This window comes from Ranitomeya imitator, chromosome 5 (assembly GCF_032444005.1).
Source record: "Ranitomeya imitator isolate aRanImi1 chromosome 5, aRanImi1.pri, whole genome shotgun sequence".
In the NCBI taxonomy this organism is placed as follows: Eukaryota; Metazoa; Chordata; class Amphibia; order Anura; family Dendrobatidae; genus Ranitomeya; species Ranitomeya imitator.
Window position 1 is genome coordinate 565362576 of NC_091286.1, and position 22000 is coordinate 565384575.

Consider the following 22000-nt stretch of genomic DNA (forward strand, 5'->3'; position numbering starts at 1 on the left):
TATTAGACTGAAGAGGCATTAAAATGTTAAAATTTCAGGAGCCCCCTCACTCAGCACCATCCTTCAGAGAGACTTATTACAAGTAAAGTAAACATTTATTAACATAATGTACTCACTGGTGAACTGGAATCTCCACCATAAAAAGTGACTCGGTACCAAGTTGCAATGAAGACCCAGGTGGCATTGAAATCAGATAATTCAGGAAAGTAAGTATGTATATCATGGTTGGCACGTCTCAAGACACTCGGGTCCTCAGTCTCCTGATAGAATACTTCTCCACCTCTACGGTTATCGACATCAGCCCAAAATGCTGCCACAACTCTGCGGTCACCAGAAATAGGAAATGCCACAGGAGTAAACTGAGACACCTCCCGAAGGAAAGATACAACCCCATTATTATTTACCTAAAAAACAAAACCAAAAAACACACACATTACAGGCTACAGTTAGAAACATTCACTTTATACACTTTATAAAGAGGTACATCTGATCTCAGTATAACTTCAACTTTTGGAGGAAACTGGTCTAGAGCTCTTGACCCGTGTCCGCCTCCTAGTGACACTAAGGTAAACTGAATAGCTTGATTGACAGTAGGCGGGTATAGCCTGGTGGGAAGGAGATTACTTTTTTATTGTAATTGTAATTCTTAGTGTCAGCATTTGGCGGCAGCAGCGTACACCCATGGTCTCCAGTGTCCCCCAAAGAAGCGACCGAGAAATTATAGGCTCCCTCTCTCCCACCCAATGAAATGGCCACTTAATGAGCTAAAGAAATTATGCTAGAGAGCCTTTTCTTGGATACATCATATAATTATACATATTCTGCTATGGATATAGCATATTATAACATATGCTTGGCTATCTCTGTGATGCCTATAGCATTTCAATGATGTGGTAGGGAAATGTTCGACCGCAGTCCAATCAAACTGTGTTGGGGGTCCACAGAGATCATACATTGAGAACTGGTAGACAAATGTACTTTTGTGGGAAAAGCAATGCAATAAAGGTGTTCTCTAACCTAAACACATTCACGAGATAAATAATAACTATTAGGGCTTGGGCACACGACCGATTTTTTTCATATGAATACTATCATAGTTTTCATGGCTAGCACTCATACCTATGATATTCTATGGGGCTGCACACGTTCGATTTTTTTCCTTCGACTAAGTTGTGATATGTTCGATTTTGATCCTAATGTCTCAACAAAATCGCAATGCGGGTCCATGAAAAAAGAAAATCGGGCCGCACTCAGATGATAGTGTGGTTTGATTTTCAGTGACTGACAGAATGGAGAAGGTGTAGAAACTTTTTTGTTTTCCTCTCCACATTTGAGAAAAACTGATGCCACCCTGATCAAACTTTGATCCAAGTCTGATAATAATTAGACCATTTTTCTTGGAAGTGTAAAAAAAACAGTTGTGTGACCCTATCCTTAGATTGATGTGGGCTCACTAGGAAACCCCAAATCAGTAAAACAGGGTATTGTTCCTGGCTCATTCCCCTGGTCACAAGACCAGGGCCAGGAGTAGTAGAATGGTACAGCAGGTAACACATGCACCCAGCCATTTGATTTAAGTCTATGTGGTGGAAGTACTGGTCAAAAACTACAAGTCTGCAGTCACTTTGTGCAATAGAAGCAGATTTAGCTTGTTGTGGGGGATGAGCACAGAATAACCCAATCATTAGAAACATATAATCATTAAAAATAGAAACGATTCTTGTTTTCTGCATTCAGTTAAGTGAGGTTACATGTTGTCCTTCTTGGGAGAGTTCTGCGTGGATAATGTAATCCAGCCATATCCTAGACTCATGAGAACTCTTCTTTATAACAGAGGGCAGCCCAAGAACTTATTTACCCTGAGTACAGAACCCCTAGAACATAACGAACCACACATTACTTTGATGCTTGTTTGCACATTACAATCGCTGTTTGCAAAAAATTTTATGACCAGAGATTTTTCTGTAACGGGAGGAAGAGCCTAATAAGTCACAGAGATCTGTATACTCAGCGGGATCCCCCCTCCTTTTATTTGAATAAACAAATATTATATACCATGCCGTCTCTATCATGTAAACAATTTAATCTTTACTCATTCCTTCTGACCTTGATTAACCATTCCCAGATTTCCATGGCTCTGACACCATGGGGTTACGTGAGGTCGGCCTCAGACAGCTAACATTAATATTTACATGATGCCCCAGTACACTCATTGTGCTTCCCTTAGGCATGGTCTGGTTATTCACACTCAGATTGGTGGGAAAGCGGTCTTTAAAGGTACAGAGTCAGCAAGATGATTTGCTCATGTTTATGTTTAAAAGTACCTTTAGCTCCCCTTCCCCCATACAGCTGCATGTATTTAGCAGAGATCTGAATCTTTCATCTGACAGTAATAAAAGTCAGCGTTTAGGGACATTATCAGTGACATACTGGAGAGCAATCTCACCATTAAAACTGCAGAGTCAATTTTCTCAGCGTAAAACCTAGAATTAAATGCAACGCAAGCTCTTTCTATCCAAGGGCAAACAGAGAAATAGAAAAGTGCAAGTCCATGAGTGCATAAAATGTTAGACCTTCAATCCAAGTCTCCCAAGTTCTTGTAGTGGAACAGGTCAATGTTACGTCCTTGACATAAGAGCACTTCCTATGATTTATCACCACCTACCACCAAATCATGATGAATCTCTAACAAACCATTACATCCATGTATTATACTGGTCAGCGATTTATTCACATGGCCAGTGTAGCGCTTCATTTCTCCTTCATTGGCCACAACAGGGGGAATGCATGGCCTTCAGCAGCCGATTATGGAGGTTTAGTTGAAAAATGGCCTGTCTAGATGAGAAAACACCACTGGGATAAAATCAGATTGCGTGCCTGAACGTGTGCTGCTAAATGACGCCTATTCATCATGTCCAATGGCCATATGATTTACTGCCAAAATAGTGTGGCTATTAGCCACCGTGGTTGAGTAGCATGCATTCAGCAACACTATCTCATCTCACCCTTACAGTAAGCTGGGACTACAAGCAGACATTTTATGGCAAGCCTCTCTCAATTTAACTAAGTGAAATTTGAAGTGAACCAAGCTGCATGTAACTCAATGGGGAGAATTTATTAGGCCATGTTCACACAGTGCGTTTTTTACCGCGGAACCGCGGCGGTTTTGCCGCTGCGGTTCCGCAGCTGTTTTCCATGCAGGGTACAGTACACTGTACCCTATGGAAAACAGGACACACTGTGCACATGGTCCGGAAATTGTAAAAAAAAAGACGCGCTGAATAGCTCCCGGAAAAAAGAAGGAGCATGTCAATTCTTTTTCCGGAGCCGCAGCGGTTCTGCACCCATAGACCTCCATTGTGAGGTCCAAACCGCAGTAAAACCCGCAGATCAAAAATATATCTGCGGGTTTTACTGCGGTTTGATGTGCAGAACCGCTGCAGCAGGAAGTGCGGGGAGCGGGCGGAAGTGCGTGGGCGGAGTGTGGCTGCCCCCCCCGTGTTCCGATCCCGCCCCCCCGTGCTCCGATGCCCCCCCCCAGTGCTCCGATGCCCCCCCCAGTGCTCCGATGCCCCCCCCGTGCCCTAATCTCCCCCCCTTATACTCACCCGGCGTCCCGGTGTCCGTCCGGCCGTCTTCTCCCTGGGCGCCGCCATCTTGCAAAATGGCGGGCGCATGCGCAGTGCGCCCGCCGAATCTGCCGGCCGGCAGATTCGTTCCAAAGTGCATTTTGATCACTGAGATATAACCTATCTCAGTGATCAAAATAAAAAAATAGTAAATGACACCCCCCCCACTTTGTCACCCCCATAGGTAGGGACAATAAAAAAAAATAAAGAATTTTTTTTTTTTTTTTTTTCACTAAGGTTAGAATAGGGGTAGGGGTAGGGTTAGGGGTAGGGTTAGGGTTAGGGGTAGGGTTAGGGTTAGGGGTAGGGGTAGGGTTAGGGGTAGGGGTAGGGGTAGGGTTAGGGGTAGGGTTAGGGGTAGGGTTAGGGGTAGGGTTAGGGTTAGGGGTAGGGTTAGGGGTAGGGTTAGGGTATTTTCAGCCATTTTAACCCTAAAAAAATTCCTAGAAAACACACAGACTCTGGCTAGAAAACTGCATCAAAAAAACGCATCAAAAAACGCATCAAAAAACGCATCAAAAACGGACCAAAAAAGGACCAAAAAAAGGACCTGCGTTTTCTGCCAAGAGCTGCAGTTTTTTAAAAAACAGTCAGGAAAAAAAAAGGATGGAAATCCTGAACGTGTGAACATACCCTTACAGGGTTTGGCCATTACTAGATGGAGACTCATATCAATGTAAAAATAGAATGCATCTAGTGGTTGCTTCAGGATGAAGGGCATTTACCATTTAAAGACCTTTCACTGGATTTAATTTTTTTTATTTAAATGGAGTATGTCCTCCCATTGCCGCTGATCTGCTGATTCTGGAACAGTTTTTCTCTATTTACCGTGTTGCTATGTTCCAAAGTTAGAGAGAAAGCAGCAGCTACAGATTTTTAAAGTGTTATTTAACCACCAATGTCCATATCATAAAGCTGGCACTTCCTAATACATACTCACTACCTTCGGTCTAACCTAACAGACAGCCGAAACGAAGAGATCCAGGATGAAATTAAAATAAGGCTTTATTACGGAACAAAAATTATATCCAGTGCCATAGTGCACAAGCACCTTAACAAGAAATGGGAGGCCAAGTAGTATATATTGCTAAAAGCATATGATGCAAAGTAGTAAATACAGAGTCCTACATTAATCTGGTATTAATCCACATTAGCTGCCTAAGCATGCATATAGTGTAACCATTACAGACATGTGCAAAAGCAGAAACCAATGCAATATCTACCTGCAGCTGACCCAGCGTCCCACCTCACCCCAGTACCTTGCATCATATGCTTCTAGCAATATATACTACTTGGCCTCCCATTTCTTGTTAAGGTGTTTGTGCACTATGGCACTGGATATAATTTTTGTTCCATAATAAAGCCTTATTTTAATTTCATCCTGGATCTCTTCGTTTCGGCTGTCTGTTAGGTTAGACCGAAGGTAGTGAGTGTAGATTTTTAAAGTGTTTATGTAGTACAAATCTCATCTCTGGAGAACAAGCTGAGCCAGGCTGCGGCTGTAACCTTCTCTGTGACAATTTGCTTTTTCCCCTCTATGATGCCTCCATGTTTTCATTAGCTAGCGTCGCATAGGAGAAGAAGCAAAAGCCCACACAGATGTTCTTAGATATATTCCCAGTTGGTTAAGGGTAAAATTTGCATTTAGGGTGCTTTATTATTGGAGGGCATAACTTTGGAACAGAAGAGCAGTAAAAAAAAAAGAAAACATGTTTCAGTATTGCAATCAGTGTGTCAGCTTTTACTATCAAAGTTTTAGCAGTTTTTCTCGTATGCAGAACAAAAAAATAATGGAGGTTTCTCAAGTTTATTCTATCAGTCAGTGAAAAGTGGACAGCAGACAGAAGGCACACAGATGCCATCCTGTTCGATATTTTTCACAGACCCATCCATAAACTTGTATTAAAGAGTTTGATCCATGACTTGGCTCAAAATCAGACATGTCTACGTATTGTGCATGAGTATGTGAACAGCCTAATAGACTACAATAGGTGAAAAACACGGTTAGAACTTGTATGTGAAAATCTAACGTCTGAATGATCCCTTACCTCATCAGATATGTGGCTTTGATTTGGAGCTGCCTTAACCTGTTAGTCTACTGATTTTGCCTTTAATTATTCCTCTCTGGTTTTGACCCCAGCCATCCCACTGACCTCATCCGTGCATGCAAGTTTTGTCTGCTACCGGTCTTCTGATTTGAACCCAGACTGTCTACAACCCTGCTGCCAACTCACTTCATTGGCCAGCAGCTACTCCATGGATGCAATCAAGGGGCTTTTGTAGAATAAAACAAATCTGTGTACATGGGTTGAAAGGGTGAACATGAAGTGTTCCTCTGGGACCTGCTAATTGGAGTGGTTAGCACAAAGACTGTCCGTGTAAATCCCCTTTAAAATTGCCATAATCCTTGAGCGTCCCCCATAACAATGCGATCTTCGTGTGGCGATTCATTTTATGTTTCTTTAATTTAAAGGTAGCCACACACTAGATGGCACTGTTAATGAAATGGGTAACCTGACTAAATATAATGCCCAAATGGCCTCTACCAGGCCTCTTTCTATACACGAGTATCGCTAGTTAGTAGATATTGTTAGATATTGTACTTTTAATGCAATGGTCATTTATGTAACAGTATATCCTGGAGCTGCACAGTTTTCCAAGAACTACTCTCTGTGTAAACATCAAAGGATTCTTGTGAGTTATGTCAAGGGCATGTTTCTCTTGCTGAGAGGAGTAGCCCTTCACACTATGTCCATATGGAAATAACTTAGTATGGAAGTCTTATTATTTTACAGGATGATAGATTATCCTAAGCCCATATTTTGTAAAAATCAGGGATATATGGCTCATTATTAAAGCTTCCAAGATGTTTGCTAAAGATGGGTTATATAGTAAGTGAATGTGGAAAGAGACACTGTTTGCACTTCTTTTTAATATTTTTAATATGTCCTATTGCGAAATGGAAATTGGAATAGAAATCATAATAACAATTTACCTATAAATATAATTCACCTCTATTTAAGCTTATTTCAATTTCTAGTGACTCATTGATTCACATAAAATACCGTACTCCTTTTAGGAAACTTTACCCCAAATCTTCAGGCTGAACAAAGGATGCTTCATGAACATTTTGAAGGGGATATCCTCCTAACACAAACTATTTGCTGGTGGTCTTGCTTCTCAAAACTGCTAAAATGCTATGTGGATGGCTCTCCTGCTTGGAGAGCTTGTATGGCACTTCAGCATTAGAAAAACCCCATTAAAGGGCGTGTCCTAGCTGGCCATGTGAGTGGAAGCAGGGAAGAGTGCTCCTGCTGCCATAAGGACAAAAATCCTGCTTTAACCCCGATTTTCGGGTAAACTCACCTAAATCCGGCTGGCTGAAGGTCCGGAGAGTGCAGCAGTGCGGAGCAGCAGGTCCGGAGTCGGCAGCGATGACCAGGAGGCGGCAGAAAGACGCTGGCACCAGCGATGCAGGAGCCAGCCAAGATGGCTCCGATGCTAGGGAGGACGCCGAGAAGGAGAACGCCGCATGTCAGCGGCGCATGGAGGTGGCCGCAAAGCTGCAGCAGTATGTCAGAGTGGAGGCTGCTGAGGAGGCAGAACCAGGATCTGGAGCTGGAGCTGACCAGGAGGAGGAAGCAAGCAAGGCCGAGCAGCATGAGGTACAGAGGGGGAAGGAGAGAGGCAGCATGGTGGGGGCTAGTGGGGGACCTGAAGCCATATCACAGGGAGAGGAGCCTACTCTTAGAGATGTTATCACACTGATCTCTTCATGTCAGCAATCCCTGAACTCCTTGGCCCAGCAGATGCAGGAAGTTAAAGGGGACACGGCACAGATTAATGCGGCTCTGCAGAAAATGGACAAACGTATAGGAGTGGTGGAGGAGAGGGTGAGCACGGCAGAAGATCACATAGTTAAGCTACAAAAAGCTGAAAAGAAGTTCGCCCAAGCAATAGCCGAGCTCGCTGCCAAAAATGAGGATCTGGAAAATAGATCCAGAAGAAATAATATACGTATAGTGGGGCTGCCTGAAAAGACTGAGGGGAGAATTCCCACTGAGTTTGTGGAGAACTGGCTGCTGGAGAAGATTGGGAGCACAGTGTTGACAAAAGTCTTTGCTGTTGAACGGGCTCATAGGGTCCCGCCGCAGCCCCCTGCCCCAGGAGCAAATCCCCGTACCATGCTTGCTAAAATACTCAATTACAGAGACAGAGACATTATCCTTAGAAAGGCTAGAGAGATGGAGGATCTGACGGCTGGAGGTCAGAAAATTGCCATTTATCCGGATTATTCCGCTGCAGTTCAGAAGCAGCGGATGAAGTTTACTGGAGTCAAGCGGCGACTGAGGGAGCTGGGAGTGCAGTACTCAGTGATGTTTCCCGCCAAGCTGAGACTGGTGGCTTTTAATAAGACACATTTCTTCCTGACACCGGAGGACGCTACCCAGTGGCTTGATACTCATGAGAAAAAACTTAAGGGAATGGGCGACTGACATTTCGGCGAGATCCAGTTGGGATTTGTTTTCTCTGTCGATGGAGGAAAGTTCTGCGCTCGTTAGCAATGGTTAAAGAGTTGAGCAACTGTTGGGGGTTTTGCTGGGCCATATTGAAGGAATGGCCGGAGGGGACAGTACCAACTACTAAGTACGGGGGAGGAGGGTTATGCTGGGTACTGTTAACTGGTTTGGTACTTTTTCTATATGTTAATATAAGTTGAAATGTTAAGATACAATAAAGTGAAAGTTGGGGGGGAAATTGTGATTGCTATGGCAGCGGGACACGAATGGAGAGGGTTAAGTAAGGGAGAGTGTTCGCAGTGGGCAGTGGAGCCCCACTCTTGATGAGAGGAAGAATGCGTTATATTGGGGGGGTTAGGGGGGCAAGTTGGGAGGGGGCAGGGGGGGTGGGAGATTTGGGGCAGCTCATACTTGGGAAATTGGATACTTTAAGAAATGATGAGCCACATGATGGGAGATTGTCTTAAAATATTGAGTTGGAATGTGAGAGGTCTGGCAGATAAAACACGGCGGGCGGCAAGTCTGCAGTATGTCCGAGAACAGAAGGTCTCAATGATATGTTTGTTAGAGACACATTTAGTGCGGGAGAGGGTGAACATATTGAATAGGCGCTGGATACAGAGGGCATATCATTCTACTTTCTCGACGTATTCTAGGGATGTGTCTGTGTTAATACCTGCGGGGGTGCAGTATGAGGAGGTAATGGTAAAAGAGGATGTCGATGGTCAGTATGTGGTGGTGAAATGTAAAATGAATGGAGTATTGATGTGTATAGTGGCAATGTATATTCTGCCCCCATACTCAAGCAAGAAGATAAGAGAGGTGCTGGAGAGGGTAGAGCGCTGGGGACCGTTACCATTACTAATTATCGGTGACCTTAATAATATATGTGATGACTTTTGGGATAAGAACAAAAACCCCCAGAATAGGACGGCGGGACATACCACTACGTTTGGGACTTATGTCGGGGAAGTGGGCATGGTTGATTTATGGAGAGTTAGGCATATCGGGGAAAGGGCGTATTCATGCTACTCACCAGCTCATGGTACGCTGTCTAGGATTGATCTGGCACTGGGTAACCGATTATTAGATACGATGGTGGGGGACGTGAGATATTTACCTAGGGCTCTCTCAGACCATAGTCCAGTTGAGGTGGAATTTCGATCAGTGGGGACACGGAACGGGAGCAGAAGGGAGTGGAAAATTCACCCTAATTGGCTACACAGTATAGACTTGGAGAAGATTAAGAAGGAATTGGTGGAATTTTTTGAAATAAATGAGGGTAGCGTAGATGTGCTTACTGTGTGGGAAGCCATGAAAGCGTACTTGAGAGGGTTGTTGTTTAGGGATATTAGCAGGTGTAAGCGGAAATCGAGAGAGGCAGAGAGGTTGGCGATAGATGGGCTGAGGGTGGCTGAAGATGAGATGGTAATAATGGGTACTTTGGAGGCTTGGAGGAGGTTAAAGGCAGCTCAAAGCCAGCTAGAGGCGGTCTTGCTGAGTAAGGCTGAAAGGAAGAGGGAATTCATGAATTTGGCCTATTACCAGGAGGGTGAATCAGTGGGTCATTTGCTGTCGCTGGTGGCATCTGCCCAGAGAAATACTTCCTTTGTTCACTCTTTGGTGACTGGGAGTGGTGTTGCTGTTTCTGAGAGTTCAGAGATTTTGGAGACTTTTGCAGATTTTTACGCAGACTTATACTCCTCTCGGGTAGATGGGTCAATGGAGGACACGGTGGCGTTCCTTGAGGAGTTGGAGCTCCCGAGGCTGAGTGACACAGCTAGGGAGGATTTGGAGGCTCCCATTACGGAGGAGGAACTGGGACGGGCATTGCAGTCGATGGCTAATGGGAAGGCGCCTGGCGTAGACGGATTTCCTGCCGAAATTTATAAAAGCTTGGGGGAAGTGTTGATCCCTAAATTGAAGGCGGTCTTGGAAGAGGCTACGAATGGTGGAAGGCTACCGGCATCTATGCGGGAGGCCACAATAGTGGTGATTCCAAAGGAGGGGAAAGACCCGACACAGCCGGATTCATATCGGCCAATTTCTTTGCTTACTATCGACGTTAAACTCCTGGCTAAGGTGTTGGCGATGAGGTTGACAAGTGTAATTTCTGGCCTGATACACTCAGACCAGTCTGGCTTTTTGCCTGATAGGTCAACTGCGATTAATCTACGAAGGCTGTATATGAACTTGCAACTCAAAGCCGATAACTGTGGCCAGAGAGTTATTGCATCTTTAGACGCTCACAAGGCGTTCGATAGTGTGGAGTGGGGGTATCTCTGGCAGGTGTTGCGAAGAATGGGGTTTGGACCGCAGTTCATATCATGGATTCAATTAATGTACTCGATGCCGATGGCCAGGGTTAGGGTAAACGGGGAGTTGTCACGGACCATACAATTGGCTAGAGGGACGAGACAGGGGTGTCCGCTTTCCCCCCTTTTGTTTGCTCTGGCGGTGGAACCACTGGCCGCTATGCTTCGACAGTCTGATGAGATGACGGGGTTTAAATATGGGGTGATTGAAGAAAGGGTGGCGTTGTATGCGGATGATATTTTGTTGTTTCTGGCTGACCCGGTTGCATCCTTGGAGGGAGCCATTGGGATTATTGAACGATTCGGATCAGTGTCGGGACTTAGGATAAATTGGAGTAAGTCTATCTTGTTTAAGGTGGACGATGTGGATCGGGAGCCATTGGAGGACGGGCGACTGGTGGTGACGAGTAAATTTAAGTACCTGGGAATATGGGTATCTATGCCGGTCACTGACTATATACATGAGAATCTGACTCCAATCTTGGGTGCCCTCAACGCAAAAGCGGATGCATGGCTTAAGCTACATTTGTCTGTGGTAGGCAGGGTGAATATTATCAAAATGATTCTGATGCCGAAAATACTGTATATTCTTCACAATGCGCCGGTTTGGATACCACGTGGGAAATTTAGACAGATCAACTCTCTGTTTAGGAATCTGATTTGGGGGAGGCAGCATCCGCGTATCAAACTGGAGACACTTCAGCGACCCAAGGATGATGGGGGTCTGGCATTGCCTAACCCTGAGTTGTACTTTCTTGCAGCCCAGAGTCAGCATTTAAGGGGCTGGGCGCATGAGGGGTCATCTGGGGCAGTACAGCGGTTGATGGAGGTGGTGACAAAAAGAAGGCCAGTGGTGCAATGTTTGGAGGATGGATCCTTGGAGAGTTTGGGGAAGCTATATCCGACTTTGCTGTTGATACGCAAGCTGTGGAGTAGATTGAGGCACATACGTGGGATCACGGACTTGACTAGATACTCGCCGCTATGGCATAATAACAATCTGAAAGAATTTGAGGCATTGGGGGTACTGATAGAGTGGTTGGGCAAAGGGATTCAGTATGTGTATCAAATAATTGAACAAGGTGAACTGAAATCATTTTCCCAATTGCAGGCGGAATTTGGTCTTGGGTCTGCAGGGGAGTATCAATATTTGCGGATGAGGTATGCCTTTGGAGCTCAGAGTAGGAACGGAGGTATTAGGATTCAAAGGGATATAGTACTGGAGTATGTGTGTAATGATGGGACGACTGGAGGAGTCATATCCACTCTGTACAGGGATCTGTTGCACACTTTTCTATTGGGGTTTCCAATAATGGCAAGAGCTAAATGGGAAAGGGATTTGGGCCCAATAGATAACGAGACTTGGGAGTCGGTGTTGGAATGGATCCCAAGACTGTCGCTGAGTGAACCGTATAGACTGTCACAGCTCTATGTGATACACAGAGTTTATAGGTCTCCGATGGTGCTATATAAGGCAGGATTGCGTAATGACTCTGAATGTCCGAGGTGTAAGTCTACGGATGCAGACATTTTCCATATGATGTGGACATGTCCGAGGTTGGCTGCCTTCTGGGTGGTAGTTTTGAGTCGTATGGAAGGTGCGTATGGATGCACGGTGCCAAGGGATCCAGTTGTCTGTTTGTTGGGATGCGTGGATGAGATTGGAGTGGATAAACACCTAAAGATAGCTATAGCCAGATTGTTGTATATGGCTAGGAAGGTGATAGCTAGAAACTGGATTAGGGAAGAGCCGCCGTCAAGAGGAGAGTTCCTCCAGTATGTGAAACAGGGCCTGACACTAGAAAAAGGGATTTATAAGAAGAAAGGGAAAACTGAAACGTTCAATAAAATGTGGTCTCCATGGATTGCTATGGGATAGTAATGTGAAGTGTGGCTTATACGAATGGTTGAGGGATTAGATACTCTATTGTTTTAATGATGGTAGTAATTAACAAGATGAGCTGCTTTGTGGGGTGGGGGTGGGGGGCTTTGGGATCGAAGGGGGCTGTTTGAAGGGGGAGGGGGGAAATACTCTATATTGAAAATGTAAATGTAACATGTTAATTGCCTTGTTATTCTTAATAAAAATTTATTTGAATAAAAAAAGAAAAACCCCATTAAAATAATTAGAATCATAGTAACTTTTCATTTAATGGAACGATTTGTTTTCACTTAAAGTAGCATGGCTTTAGCTAATAGTTAAGAGTCTAACAAATTGGATATCTTGATTAGAAATGAGCAAGTTTGCTCGGATTCAGTTCCAAAGACGATCAGATTAGAATATTGTTTTTGCAATATTCGTCGAACACAGCCGAACGTCATAGTCAATGGGAGTAGAAATTACCGAATATGTTCGGAGTCGATCATAAGACATACATCCGGAACGAATAGTGTTATGGCCTGAATATGTCAAAATCAGATTCGGAGCCTAAATTCACTCATCTCTAATCCCGATATTATCTCAGATAATAGGGAAGATTGACCCATAAAAAACGTTTGGTAGATTAGATATCGTCCCTGGCATTGCTGGGTTTACTCACAGGTAGACAATATCTGGAAGGACACCGACCTTCCAAACACGAAATTCTGAAACTCATCTTTAAAGGAACCTGTCATGCTGAATATGCAGTGTGATCGTGCGATATAGAGAAGGAGAAGCTGAGCAGAAAGATATATAGGTTTAAAAAAGATTAAGTATGGAAAAGATTAAGTATGTGTGATATTTTACATCGAAATCCCTGGTGTTTATATGTATACTAGATGGTGGCCCGATTCTAACTCATAGGGTATTCTAGAATATCTATGTATGTATGTATATAGCAGCCACATAGTATATAGCACAGGCCATGTAGTATATAGCAGACAAATACTACGTGGCCTGTGCTATATACTATGTGGCTGCTATATACATACATATTGTAGAATACCGATGCGTTAATACAGGCCAGGCAGTATATAACTGTGGCCACGCGGCATATAACACATCCCACGCAGTATATAACACAGCCCACGTACTATATAACACAGCCCACGCAGTATATAGCAGCCACGCAGTATATAACACAGGCCAAACAGTATATAACACAGCACACGTAATGTATAGCTCAGCCCAAACAGTATATAACACAACCCACGTAATATATAGCACAGCCCATGCAGTATATAACACTGGCCACGTAATATATAGCACAGCCCACGCAGTATATAACACTGGTCATGTAGTATATAGCAGCCACGCGGTATATAACACAGCCCACGTAGTATATAGCAGTGTAGGCACCATATCCCTGTAAAAAAATAAAAATAAAATAAAAAATAGTTATATGCTCACCCCCTGGGATCCACCGAAGCTCCGGCGATACGCGCGCGGCTGCCGCCATTTTCTGTTCCCAGGATGCATTGCGAAATTACCCAGATAACTTAGCGGTCTCGTGAGATCGCTAAGTCTTCTGGGTAATTTCGCAATGCATCTCTGGGAACGGAAGCTAGCGGAGGCCGCGCGCGTCTCGGCGGACTACGGAAGGTGAGAATAGCAGGTTTTTTGTTCTTTTATTATTTTTAACATTACATCTTTTTACTATTGATGCTGCATAGGCAGCATCAATAGTAAAAAGTTGGGGACACACAGGGTTACGAGCAACGTTAACGTAGTGCGCTACCTACAGAATAACGCGGTCCGTTAACGCTGGCATTAACCCTGTGTGAGCGCTGACTGGGAGGGAGTATGGAGCGGGCGCCGGGCACTGACTGGACGGAAGTAGGGAGGGACTAATCGGACTGTCCCCGTCGCTGATTGGTCGCGGCAGCCAGGACAGGCAGCTGGCGAGACCAATCAGCGACTTGGGATTTCCGTTACAGACGGAAGTGACACTTAGACAATTATATAGTAGATGAACCCAGTGGGTGGCCCTGCTCAGTGATTGACAACTATCACTGCACGCACAGTCATACAGGGAAGACTGTCAGTCACTGAATGGGACTGCCCACTGGATCATAATCATAGAATTTGCAGGGATATAAAATAAAATGCAAGGTCTACTAAAACTTTCCTACAAAAATCTAAATCGATCTAATCAGCTCCTCCTGCTGTATAACATTCTGCCTGTAGATCAGATAACATTTTTACTGGGACAACTTCTCTTTAAAATAGAAAATTAACAAAGGAGACCCATCATCAATCCTGACATGGATATTTTACTAAATACTTGTACTTTGGGTCAAATATAAAAGATTATAGAACCCCACTAATAGTTTGTTTTATGGCAGATTTACCCCATCCTTCTGTAATCTAAGGTTATGTACGCATCATATTTTAGCAGGACATAAATGTGAAATGCATGCTTTGAAATAGGAATCCTTTGCCAAAAAAGCACATATTTGAATACTCTTATTTTTTATCCTGATCCCGTTGTTGAGAATAATGTGGTCGAAAACGCTATTCCAAAGAACAGCGCCCAGTAAGAAGAACTCTTGCTTAAAGAACCACTTCAGGTTTTTTTGAATTTCTGTGCTGGAGTGGTGCTAATAATCTATGTTCCCTGACCCTAGAATAATACTCACCAGCCGCATTTTTTTTTTAATCCAAATGAAAACCAAAGGGAAACCACGGGACAATAGCTAATGAAGAAGAATCAGAAGACCATTAGCAACCGCTGAAAATCAACCAGAACCCAACCAGGAATCAGTCAGCATACCACTATGCAAGGGAACTGAATAAACAGCACTGACCTGGAATAGTAGTAGGCCATAAATAGCCAGCTCAAATCTAAAGAAAAGAATCAGGTGATGCATTCCACCCAGTCATGTCCAGGGAGCCAGTCCCTGCACACCTGTACAGCAAGGTGTATACATTCCCACCAGCTAACATAAGGTAGTGTCCTGCATTGCCTGGCATCCGGTAGACAGTGACCCATGCCGCAAAACAAGTTGGAAGCGAGTCGTCCAGTGTTCCAACATCACTTACCACTTCCAAACATGAAGCATAACCGTGTGTAGTCGCACCACCCAAGTGCACGATACCTCCGCCCCAGTGCAGAGACTCCGGCAGAGCAGTCAACTTCTGCATTGATCCACCCTGCATGTATTCACTCCATTCTATGTCAGCAAGAAGCCTGAATGGTAATCAGATCGCCACATCTCTGTCTGCTGTCTTATCTACAGCATATCACCTGCAACATATTTTAATGAACTGTTCTTACTGAATATTTGCTATAATTCATATGTTGCATTGTTCCCTGTACTCACTGTTGTATACCCATGGGTGGGGGTGACTCTACATGTTATCTGGTGGAAGATGCTATAGCATATAGATAATATAAACAAAAATCCCAATCTCATAGCGCTAGTCTGAACCGGCACACAAAAGAAATTTTTCTGTGCCCCCAGACAGATCAAAGAAACTCCATAGAATACATGTATAAATCGGAGAACAAAAGGAGCATGAAGTAAGAGTATTTTATAATAAACAAGTGTCTTTATTGGTACAAAAAATAGCTAAAAAACAGTAATACAGTCCAATAGGAGGTGTGCCCAAACAAGCACAGGAAAGGGGCCCTTTCCTGTGCTTGTTTGGGCACACCTCCTATTGGACTGTATTACTGTTTTTTAGCTATTTTTTGTACCAATAAAGACACTTGTTTATTATAAAATACTCTTACTTCATGCTCCTTTTGTTCTCCGATTTATACATATAGCATATAGATGTAGCCAAGCCCAATGTCTTTGATCATCTAACCACCCCCTGGTGTGATGGTCCCAGCTGCCAAATTATCCCAAACCAGCTCCCCCAATCCATATCTCATGACCCTGTATTGGGGCCTATAAATTTAGAAACATTCTAAGGGGTGCACGCATGTGTGGGGGTGCACGCAGGCATCCCATAAGCGAAGCATTACAGAAGCTAAGCATCAAGCAAAAGGCAGTTATTCCATAGCAGTTAGTCAGGGCAGGAGACAGGTAACCCACACTTTGCTCTCCCTTTTATCCATGTGCTTCATTTCTATACTCCTGTGTTCCCTCTCCATCCACTTCACCGCCCCATCCCCCCTCTATCATGACTCATACACATTAGCCCCTCTATACTTCCCTCTCCCATGTACAGCTCCCATGCACTTCTCACCTTCCTCAAAAACCTCAGTCCATCTTGCCCAAACACAAAAAAATTCCTTACAATTACGATAACTACTTTCTCTTTATCTTCCTACTCCGACTGATTTCGGGGGACATCTCCCCCAACCCTGGTCCACCATCCCCCAACCACAACCCCTACCCTACCTCATATTGAAACCACACTAATCTTATTAATATTAGTTGCACTCTCTCATCTCCTTCTTTTAATTGTGTCCTCTGGAATCCACGGTCTGTATGCAACAAACTTACTTTCCAGCACAATTACTATTCTGAACAACGCTCTTAATAAGTTGGCCCTCATTGAAACCTGGATCCAGGACTCTGACACTGTCTCCCCTGCTGCCATTATCTATGGTGGCTTACAATTCTCCCATTCCCCAAGACCCACAAACAGACCTGGCGGAGGAGTCGGCATACTCCTGTCCCCACAATGCACCTTCCAGGTCATCCCCCAAATTACATCACTCTTATTCCCTTCTTTTGAGGTCCACACCATCAGGCTCTTCCATCCCCTCCCCCTCAGAGTAGCGGTCATATATCAGCCACCAGGTTCGCCCACACAGTTCCTTGACCACTTCTCAGTCTGGCTGCAGCACTTCATGTCCTCAGAACTCCCAACCCTTATACTGGGAGACTTCAATATCCCCATTAACAGCCCCACTTTCACATCTGCATCCCAAGTTCTAGCACTAACCACTTCTCTCGGCCTCTCACAGGTCTCAACCTCTGAAACACACAAGGATGGTTACACCCTTGACCTGGTCTTTGTCTGGTTCTGTTCAATCTCCTACCTAGATAACTCACCACTTCCTCTCTCTGACCACAACGTTCTCTCCTTCATGCTCACAATTTCTCACCCACCCCAGCACACTCTTACCCACCACACATTCTGAAATTTACAAGCTATTAACTCTCATACACTTTCAGACACCCTACATTCATCACTGTTTCCAATATCCTTTTTCCTACAATGACAGAATCTCAGAAGCACCCTAGACCAAGTAGCGCCCCACACCCGCAGAACCTCCAAGCACAGAGTAAAACAGTCCTGCATTTCCCCAGGCTCACTCTCCACCTCCACATTTGATCCCATCACAGAAGAAGTCTCCAGACTCCTCTTTTCTTCTCGTCTGACTACATGCACAACCGACCCCATTCCCTCACATCTCCTCCAGTCATCACAACTCATCTAACTACAATCTTTAATCTCTCCCTCTCCTCGGGCATCTTCCCATCTTCCTTCAAACACTCTATCATTACTCCACTATTAAAGAAACCAGCTCTTGACCCATCCTGCACAAATAACTACAGACCAGTCTCCAATCTCCCCTTCGTCTCTAAACTCTTGTTCCTGGTCTACTCCCGCCTTACTCGTTACCTCTCCACTCACTCTCCCCTAGACCCTTGACAGTCCAGCTTCCGCCCCCTACATTCGACAGAAACTGCACTCATCAAAGTGAACAACGACCATCTGACAGCAAAATGTAACGGTGACCACTATCTGCTCATTCTTCTTGATCTTTCTGCAGCTTTCGACACTGTTGACTACCGTCTCCTACTCTCTAGGCTCCAGTCACTAGGCATTGAGGATACTGCCCTCTCCTGGTTCTCCTCCTATCTTTCTGACCGCTCCTTCAGTGTTTTGTTTGCTGCCTCCACTTCATCTTCTCTTCCTCTCACTGTCGGGGTATCTCAGGGCTCAGTCCTTGGCCCACTTCTCTTCTCACTCTACACGGCCCCAGTTGGACAGACCATCAGCAGATTTGGCTTTCAGTACCATCTTTATGCCGATGACACACAACTATACATGTCCTCCCCTGACCTTACAACCGCTGTACTACAGAACGCCAGTGACTGTCTGTCCGCAGTCTCCAATATCATGTCCCCCTCTATCTGAAACTCAACATCTCCGAAACTGAACGTCTTCTGCTCCCGCCGTCTACTAACCTCCCTAAATCTGACATTTCCCCCTCTGTGGGTGGCACCATAATAACATCCTGGCAGCAGGCGCACTGTTTGGGTGTTACATTTGACACCAATCTCTCCACATCCCATATACAATCTCTTGCCCGCTCGTGCCACTTACACCTAAAGAGCATCTCTAGAATCCGCCCTTTTCTCACCATGGAAACAACAAAAACTCTCACTGTCGCCCTGATCCACTCCCGTCTGGATTACTGCAATGCTCTATTAATTGGCCTCCCCCTCACTCGACTTTCCCCTCTCCAATCTATCCTTAACGCAGCATCCAGGGTTGTCCATCTAGCTAATCAGTATTCAGACGCATCCGCTCTTCGCCAGTCGTTACACTGGCTGCCCATTCATTATAGGATCCAATTCAAAGTACTTGTTCACACCCACAAAGCTTTCCACAGTGCGGCACCCCCTTACATCTCCTCCCTTATCTGTGTCTATTGGCCTAACTGACCACTGCGCTCTGCAAATGACTTTCAACTGACCTCTGCACTTACCCGTACCTCCCACTCCCGACTCTCCAAAACTTCTCCCGCGCCGCACCAATCCTCTGGAATGCTCTACCCCAAGAAATTGGGACCATCCACAATTTGCAGTTTTAGGCGCTCCATCAAAATACATTTGTTCAGAGCCGCCTATCACGTTGACTAATCAAAGTCATTTTATGTGTAAGTGTGCATGTGTAGCCCATTCACTATCTTCATCTATCCCCCACACCCTGAAGATGGCTGGACCATCATTGTAAATACATCATTGTAAATACACACCTGTGCTTTGTATTTCCCCCACCTTATTGTAGATTGTAAGCTCTCACGAGCAGGATCGCCTTATTTTGCTTTAATTATTGTATTGTTAACGTTGTTACTTATGACTGTTGTGTTTGAAACTGTTAAACTGTAAAGCGCTGCGGAATATGTTGGCGCTATATAAATAAAGATTATTATTATTAGCCGTCTGGAAACAGGACAATTGCGTCCACAGTAGGCATTTCTAGCAGTGTTATCAACGTAACTGCTCCACCTTGCACCAAGGCTGGAGTGGTCTCAGTTCCCAAGGTCCAAATATCAACTCAATGCAAGCTAAGAGATATCTAGGAAGAATAAAAAAAAAAAGGAGTATAAAAGGAATTATTTTTCACTAATGGACAGCAAAGTGTATGGATCTAGTACGTAAACTAAGTATTTGCTGTAAGTGAAAACTTTGCAGAATGTAGAGAATCCCTGAAAAATTCTGCATTTACTTATGTTTTGCAGTCAGTGGATTTCCCTATTTGAACTGTGTGATGAAATCGGATGAGTTTCCAGGAGAAATCCACAACACATCGGACACAATTTCTACGGTAATTCCTGCACAGAAACCTTCAGTACGTGAATGGAGCTTAAAAGCTTTGTTCATTTTACTATAGTACTGGTGTGGAATACGCACTAAATATGCATACTATTAAAAAAAACAGTTGCTTTGTGGAGTAATGGCAGAATAGTGTTTTGTTTTTCTAACTTCTATATCTGTGAACAGCTGGTACCATGGAAGTATTATAAACCCCAGGGGATGCTAAATTCTTTGTGGGATAATGAAATTTTATTAGCAGCCCACATAAAAAGTTACATGTAGAACAAAGACTCTTAAATTCTGCATTCTGAATTCTTTGTATGCAAACCACAGTGCCCACTCACACATGGAAAAACAAGTATGATTTACAACAGTACAAAGCCTATCTCCATAGTTTGGAGGGTAGAAAGTAGACATTACCCCAACTAGTTCACCACTATTACAGTATGGGATTGGTGAACACAAGGGCAAAATAAGCCACATTAAGGTAGCTTGTAATTGTACTCATGTAAAAGATAAAGAGGATCCGATGTGATTCCAAATATCCCAATCATGATCTTTCATGTACAGACATAATCACCCAAAATTTTATAGGCTCAGGTACCATTTTAAAACAAAAGTTTTACTGTAACTTTTTTATTATTCCAAGCTATTTTTTTTCTTGTTTTAATGCAAAAGTTGCTTTCAAATTTATCTTAAAAAAAAAACAAACACGTGTCATAACTGATTCATGACATAGAACGTGCTAAAAAATGGGTTAAAAAGTGGAGTAAAATCATAAATAAGTGTTTATTTTAGCTTTGCTTTTTACGGCGTCCAATATGTAATAAAAATGACCTGGAAATATAATTCTTCAGGTAAGTACAATTAAAGTGATAAAAACTTATAAAGTTTCTTAGTGGTTTAAAATTAATTCACAGAATTTGAAAAAACAAACAAACACATTTTGCTGCCATTTTCTAAGACCTATAACTTTTTTATTTCAAAGATGTGGTATGTACATATCCTTCGTCTACGTTCCCACAATGAGTTTGGCAAATTTTTGTTGTTGCAGATTTTCTGCTCTTTAGCTAAATTAGGTTATTTTTTATTTTTTTTTAGTGCATTTTTTTACATGTGTTTTTGACGCTGTGGTTTTTATGTCTTTTTGATATGTCATGTTTTAAATAGAGCTGCTTAACTTTTAATACTTACTGATATTTGGCTTTATTGATACAATCATGTGTGGATTCATTTTCAATGTGCTTCCGAAGTGGAAATGCAACAAAAAGGTTTTTTTTACCCATGGATTTTATGCGTGGAATGCAATTCTATGGAGCACCCGCAAAATAAATGGACATGCTGCAAATTTAACCCCTTCATGACCCAGCCTATTTTGACCTTGAAGGGCCACTGTCACCCCCCTGCAGCCGTTATAAACTAAAAGAGCCACCTTGTGCAGCAGTAATGCTGCATTCTAACAAGGTGGCTCTTTTAGTTTTGTGTTCAGGTATTATTAAAATAAAGCGTTTTGAAACTCTGCAGAAATACCTGTCTTTGTCCACGGAGGCGGGTCTGAAGCCTCCTCTGTGAAGTGCCCAACAGCCGTCACTCACATCTTCTGGGGCGATGGTTGCCGCCCCCTGCGCGCTGTTTTCTTTTCAAATCCAACTCTCACCCACGTCCCCCGCCTTCCAGCCAGCTAGCAGGCAAGTTTCGTAGGTTGTTTCTTTCCCGGCGATTGCTATGAGCAGAAGGAGGAGGCGGCAGGATGAGCTCAGCTGAATAGCCAGAGGCTGGAAGGCGGGGGACGTGGGTGAGAGTCTGAGACACGCAGTGCACATGCCCAGGAATCCTAGCCCCGCACTGTGCATAATGCATAACACATTGCGGGGCAGGGATTCCCGAGGTGGGTGGCCGTACTGCCAGCACAGGCGCAGTCTGCAAGCCTGGCTGTGACGTCAGACAGCCAGAGCTTACTGCGCCTGCCCCACAAATATTTACACAGCGCCGGCGTTGGATTTGAAAAGAAAACAGCACGCAGGGGGCGGCGACCATCGCCCCAGAAGATGTGAGTGACGGCTGTTGGGCACTTCACAGAGGAGGCTTCAGACCCGCCTCCGTG

General features: G+C 44.0%; 1 protein-coding gene across 7 annotated transcripts in view; it reads right to left on the reverse strand.

The window, feature by feature from the left end:
* SNED1 (sushi, nidogen and EGF like domains 1) overlaps positions 1-22000 on the reverse strand; it is a 335409-nt gene that overhangs the window by 246552 nt on the left and 66857 nt on the right. For all 7 annotated transcript variants that reach the window (XM_069727726.1, XM_069727731.1, XM_069727729.1 and 4 more), the window contains exon 2: positions 117-404. In XM_069727726.1, the coding sequence (XP_069583827.1) occupies positions 117-404 (288 nt within the window). The remainder of the gene's footprint in view (positions 1-116; positions 405-22000) is intronic.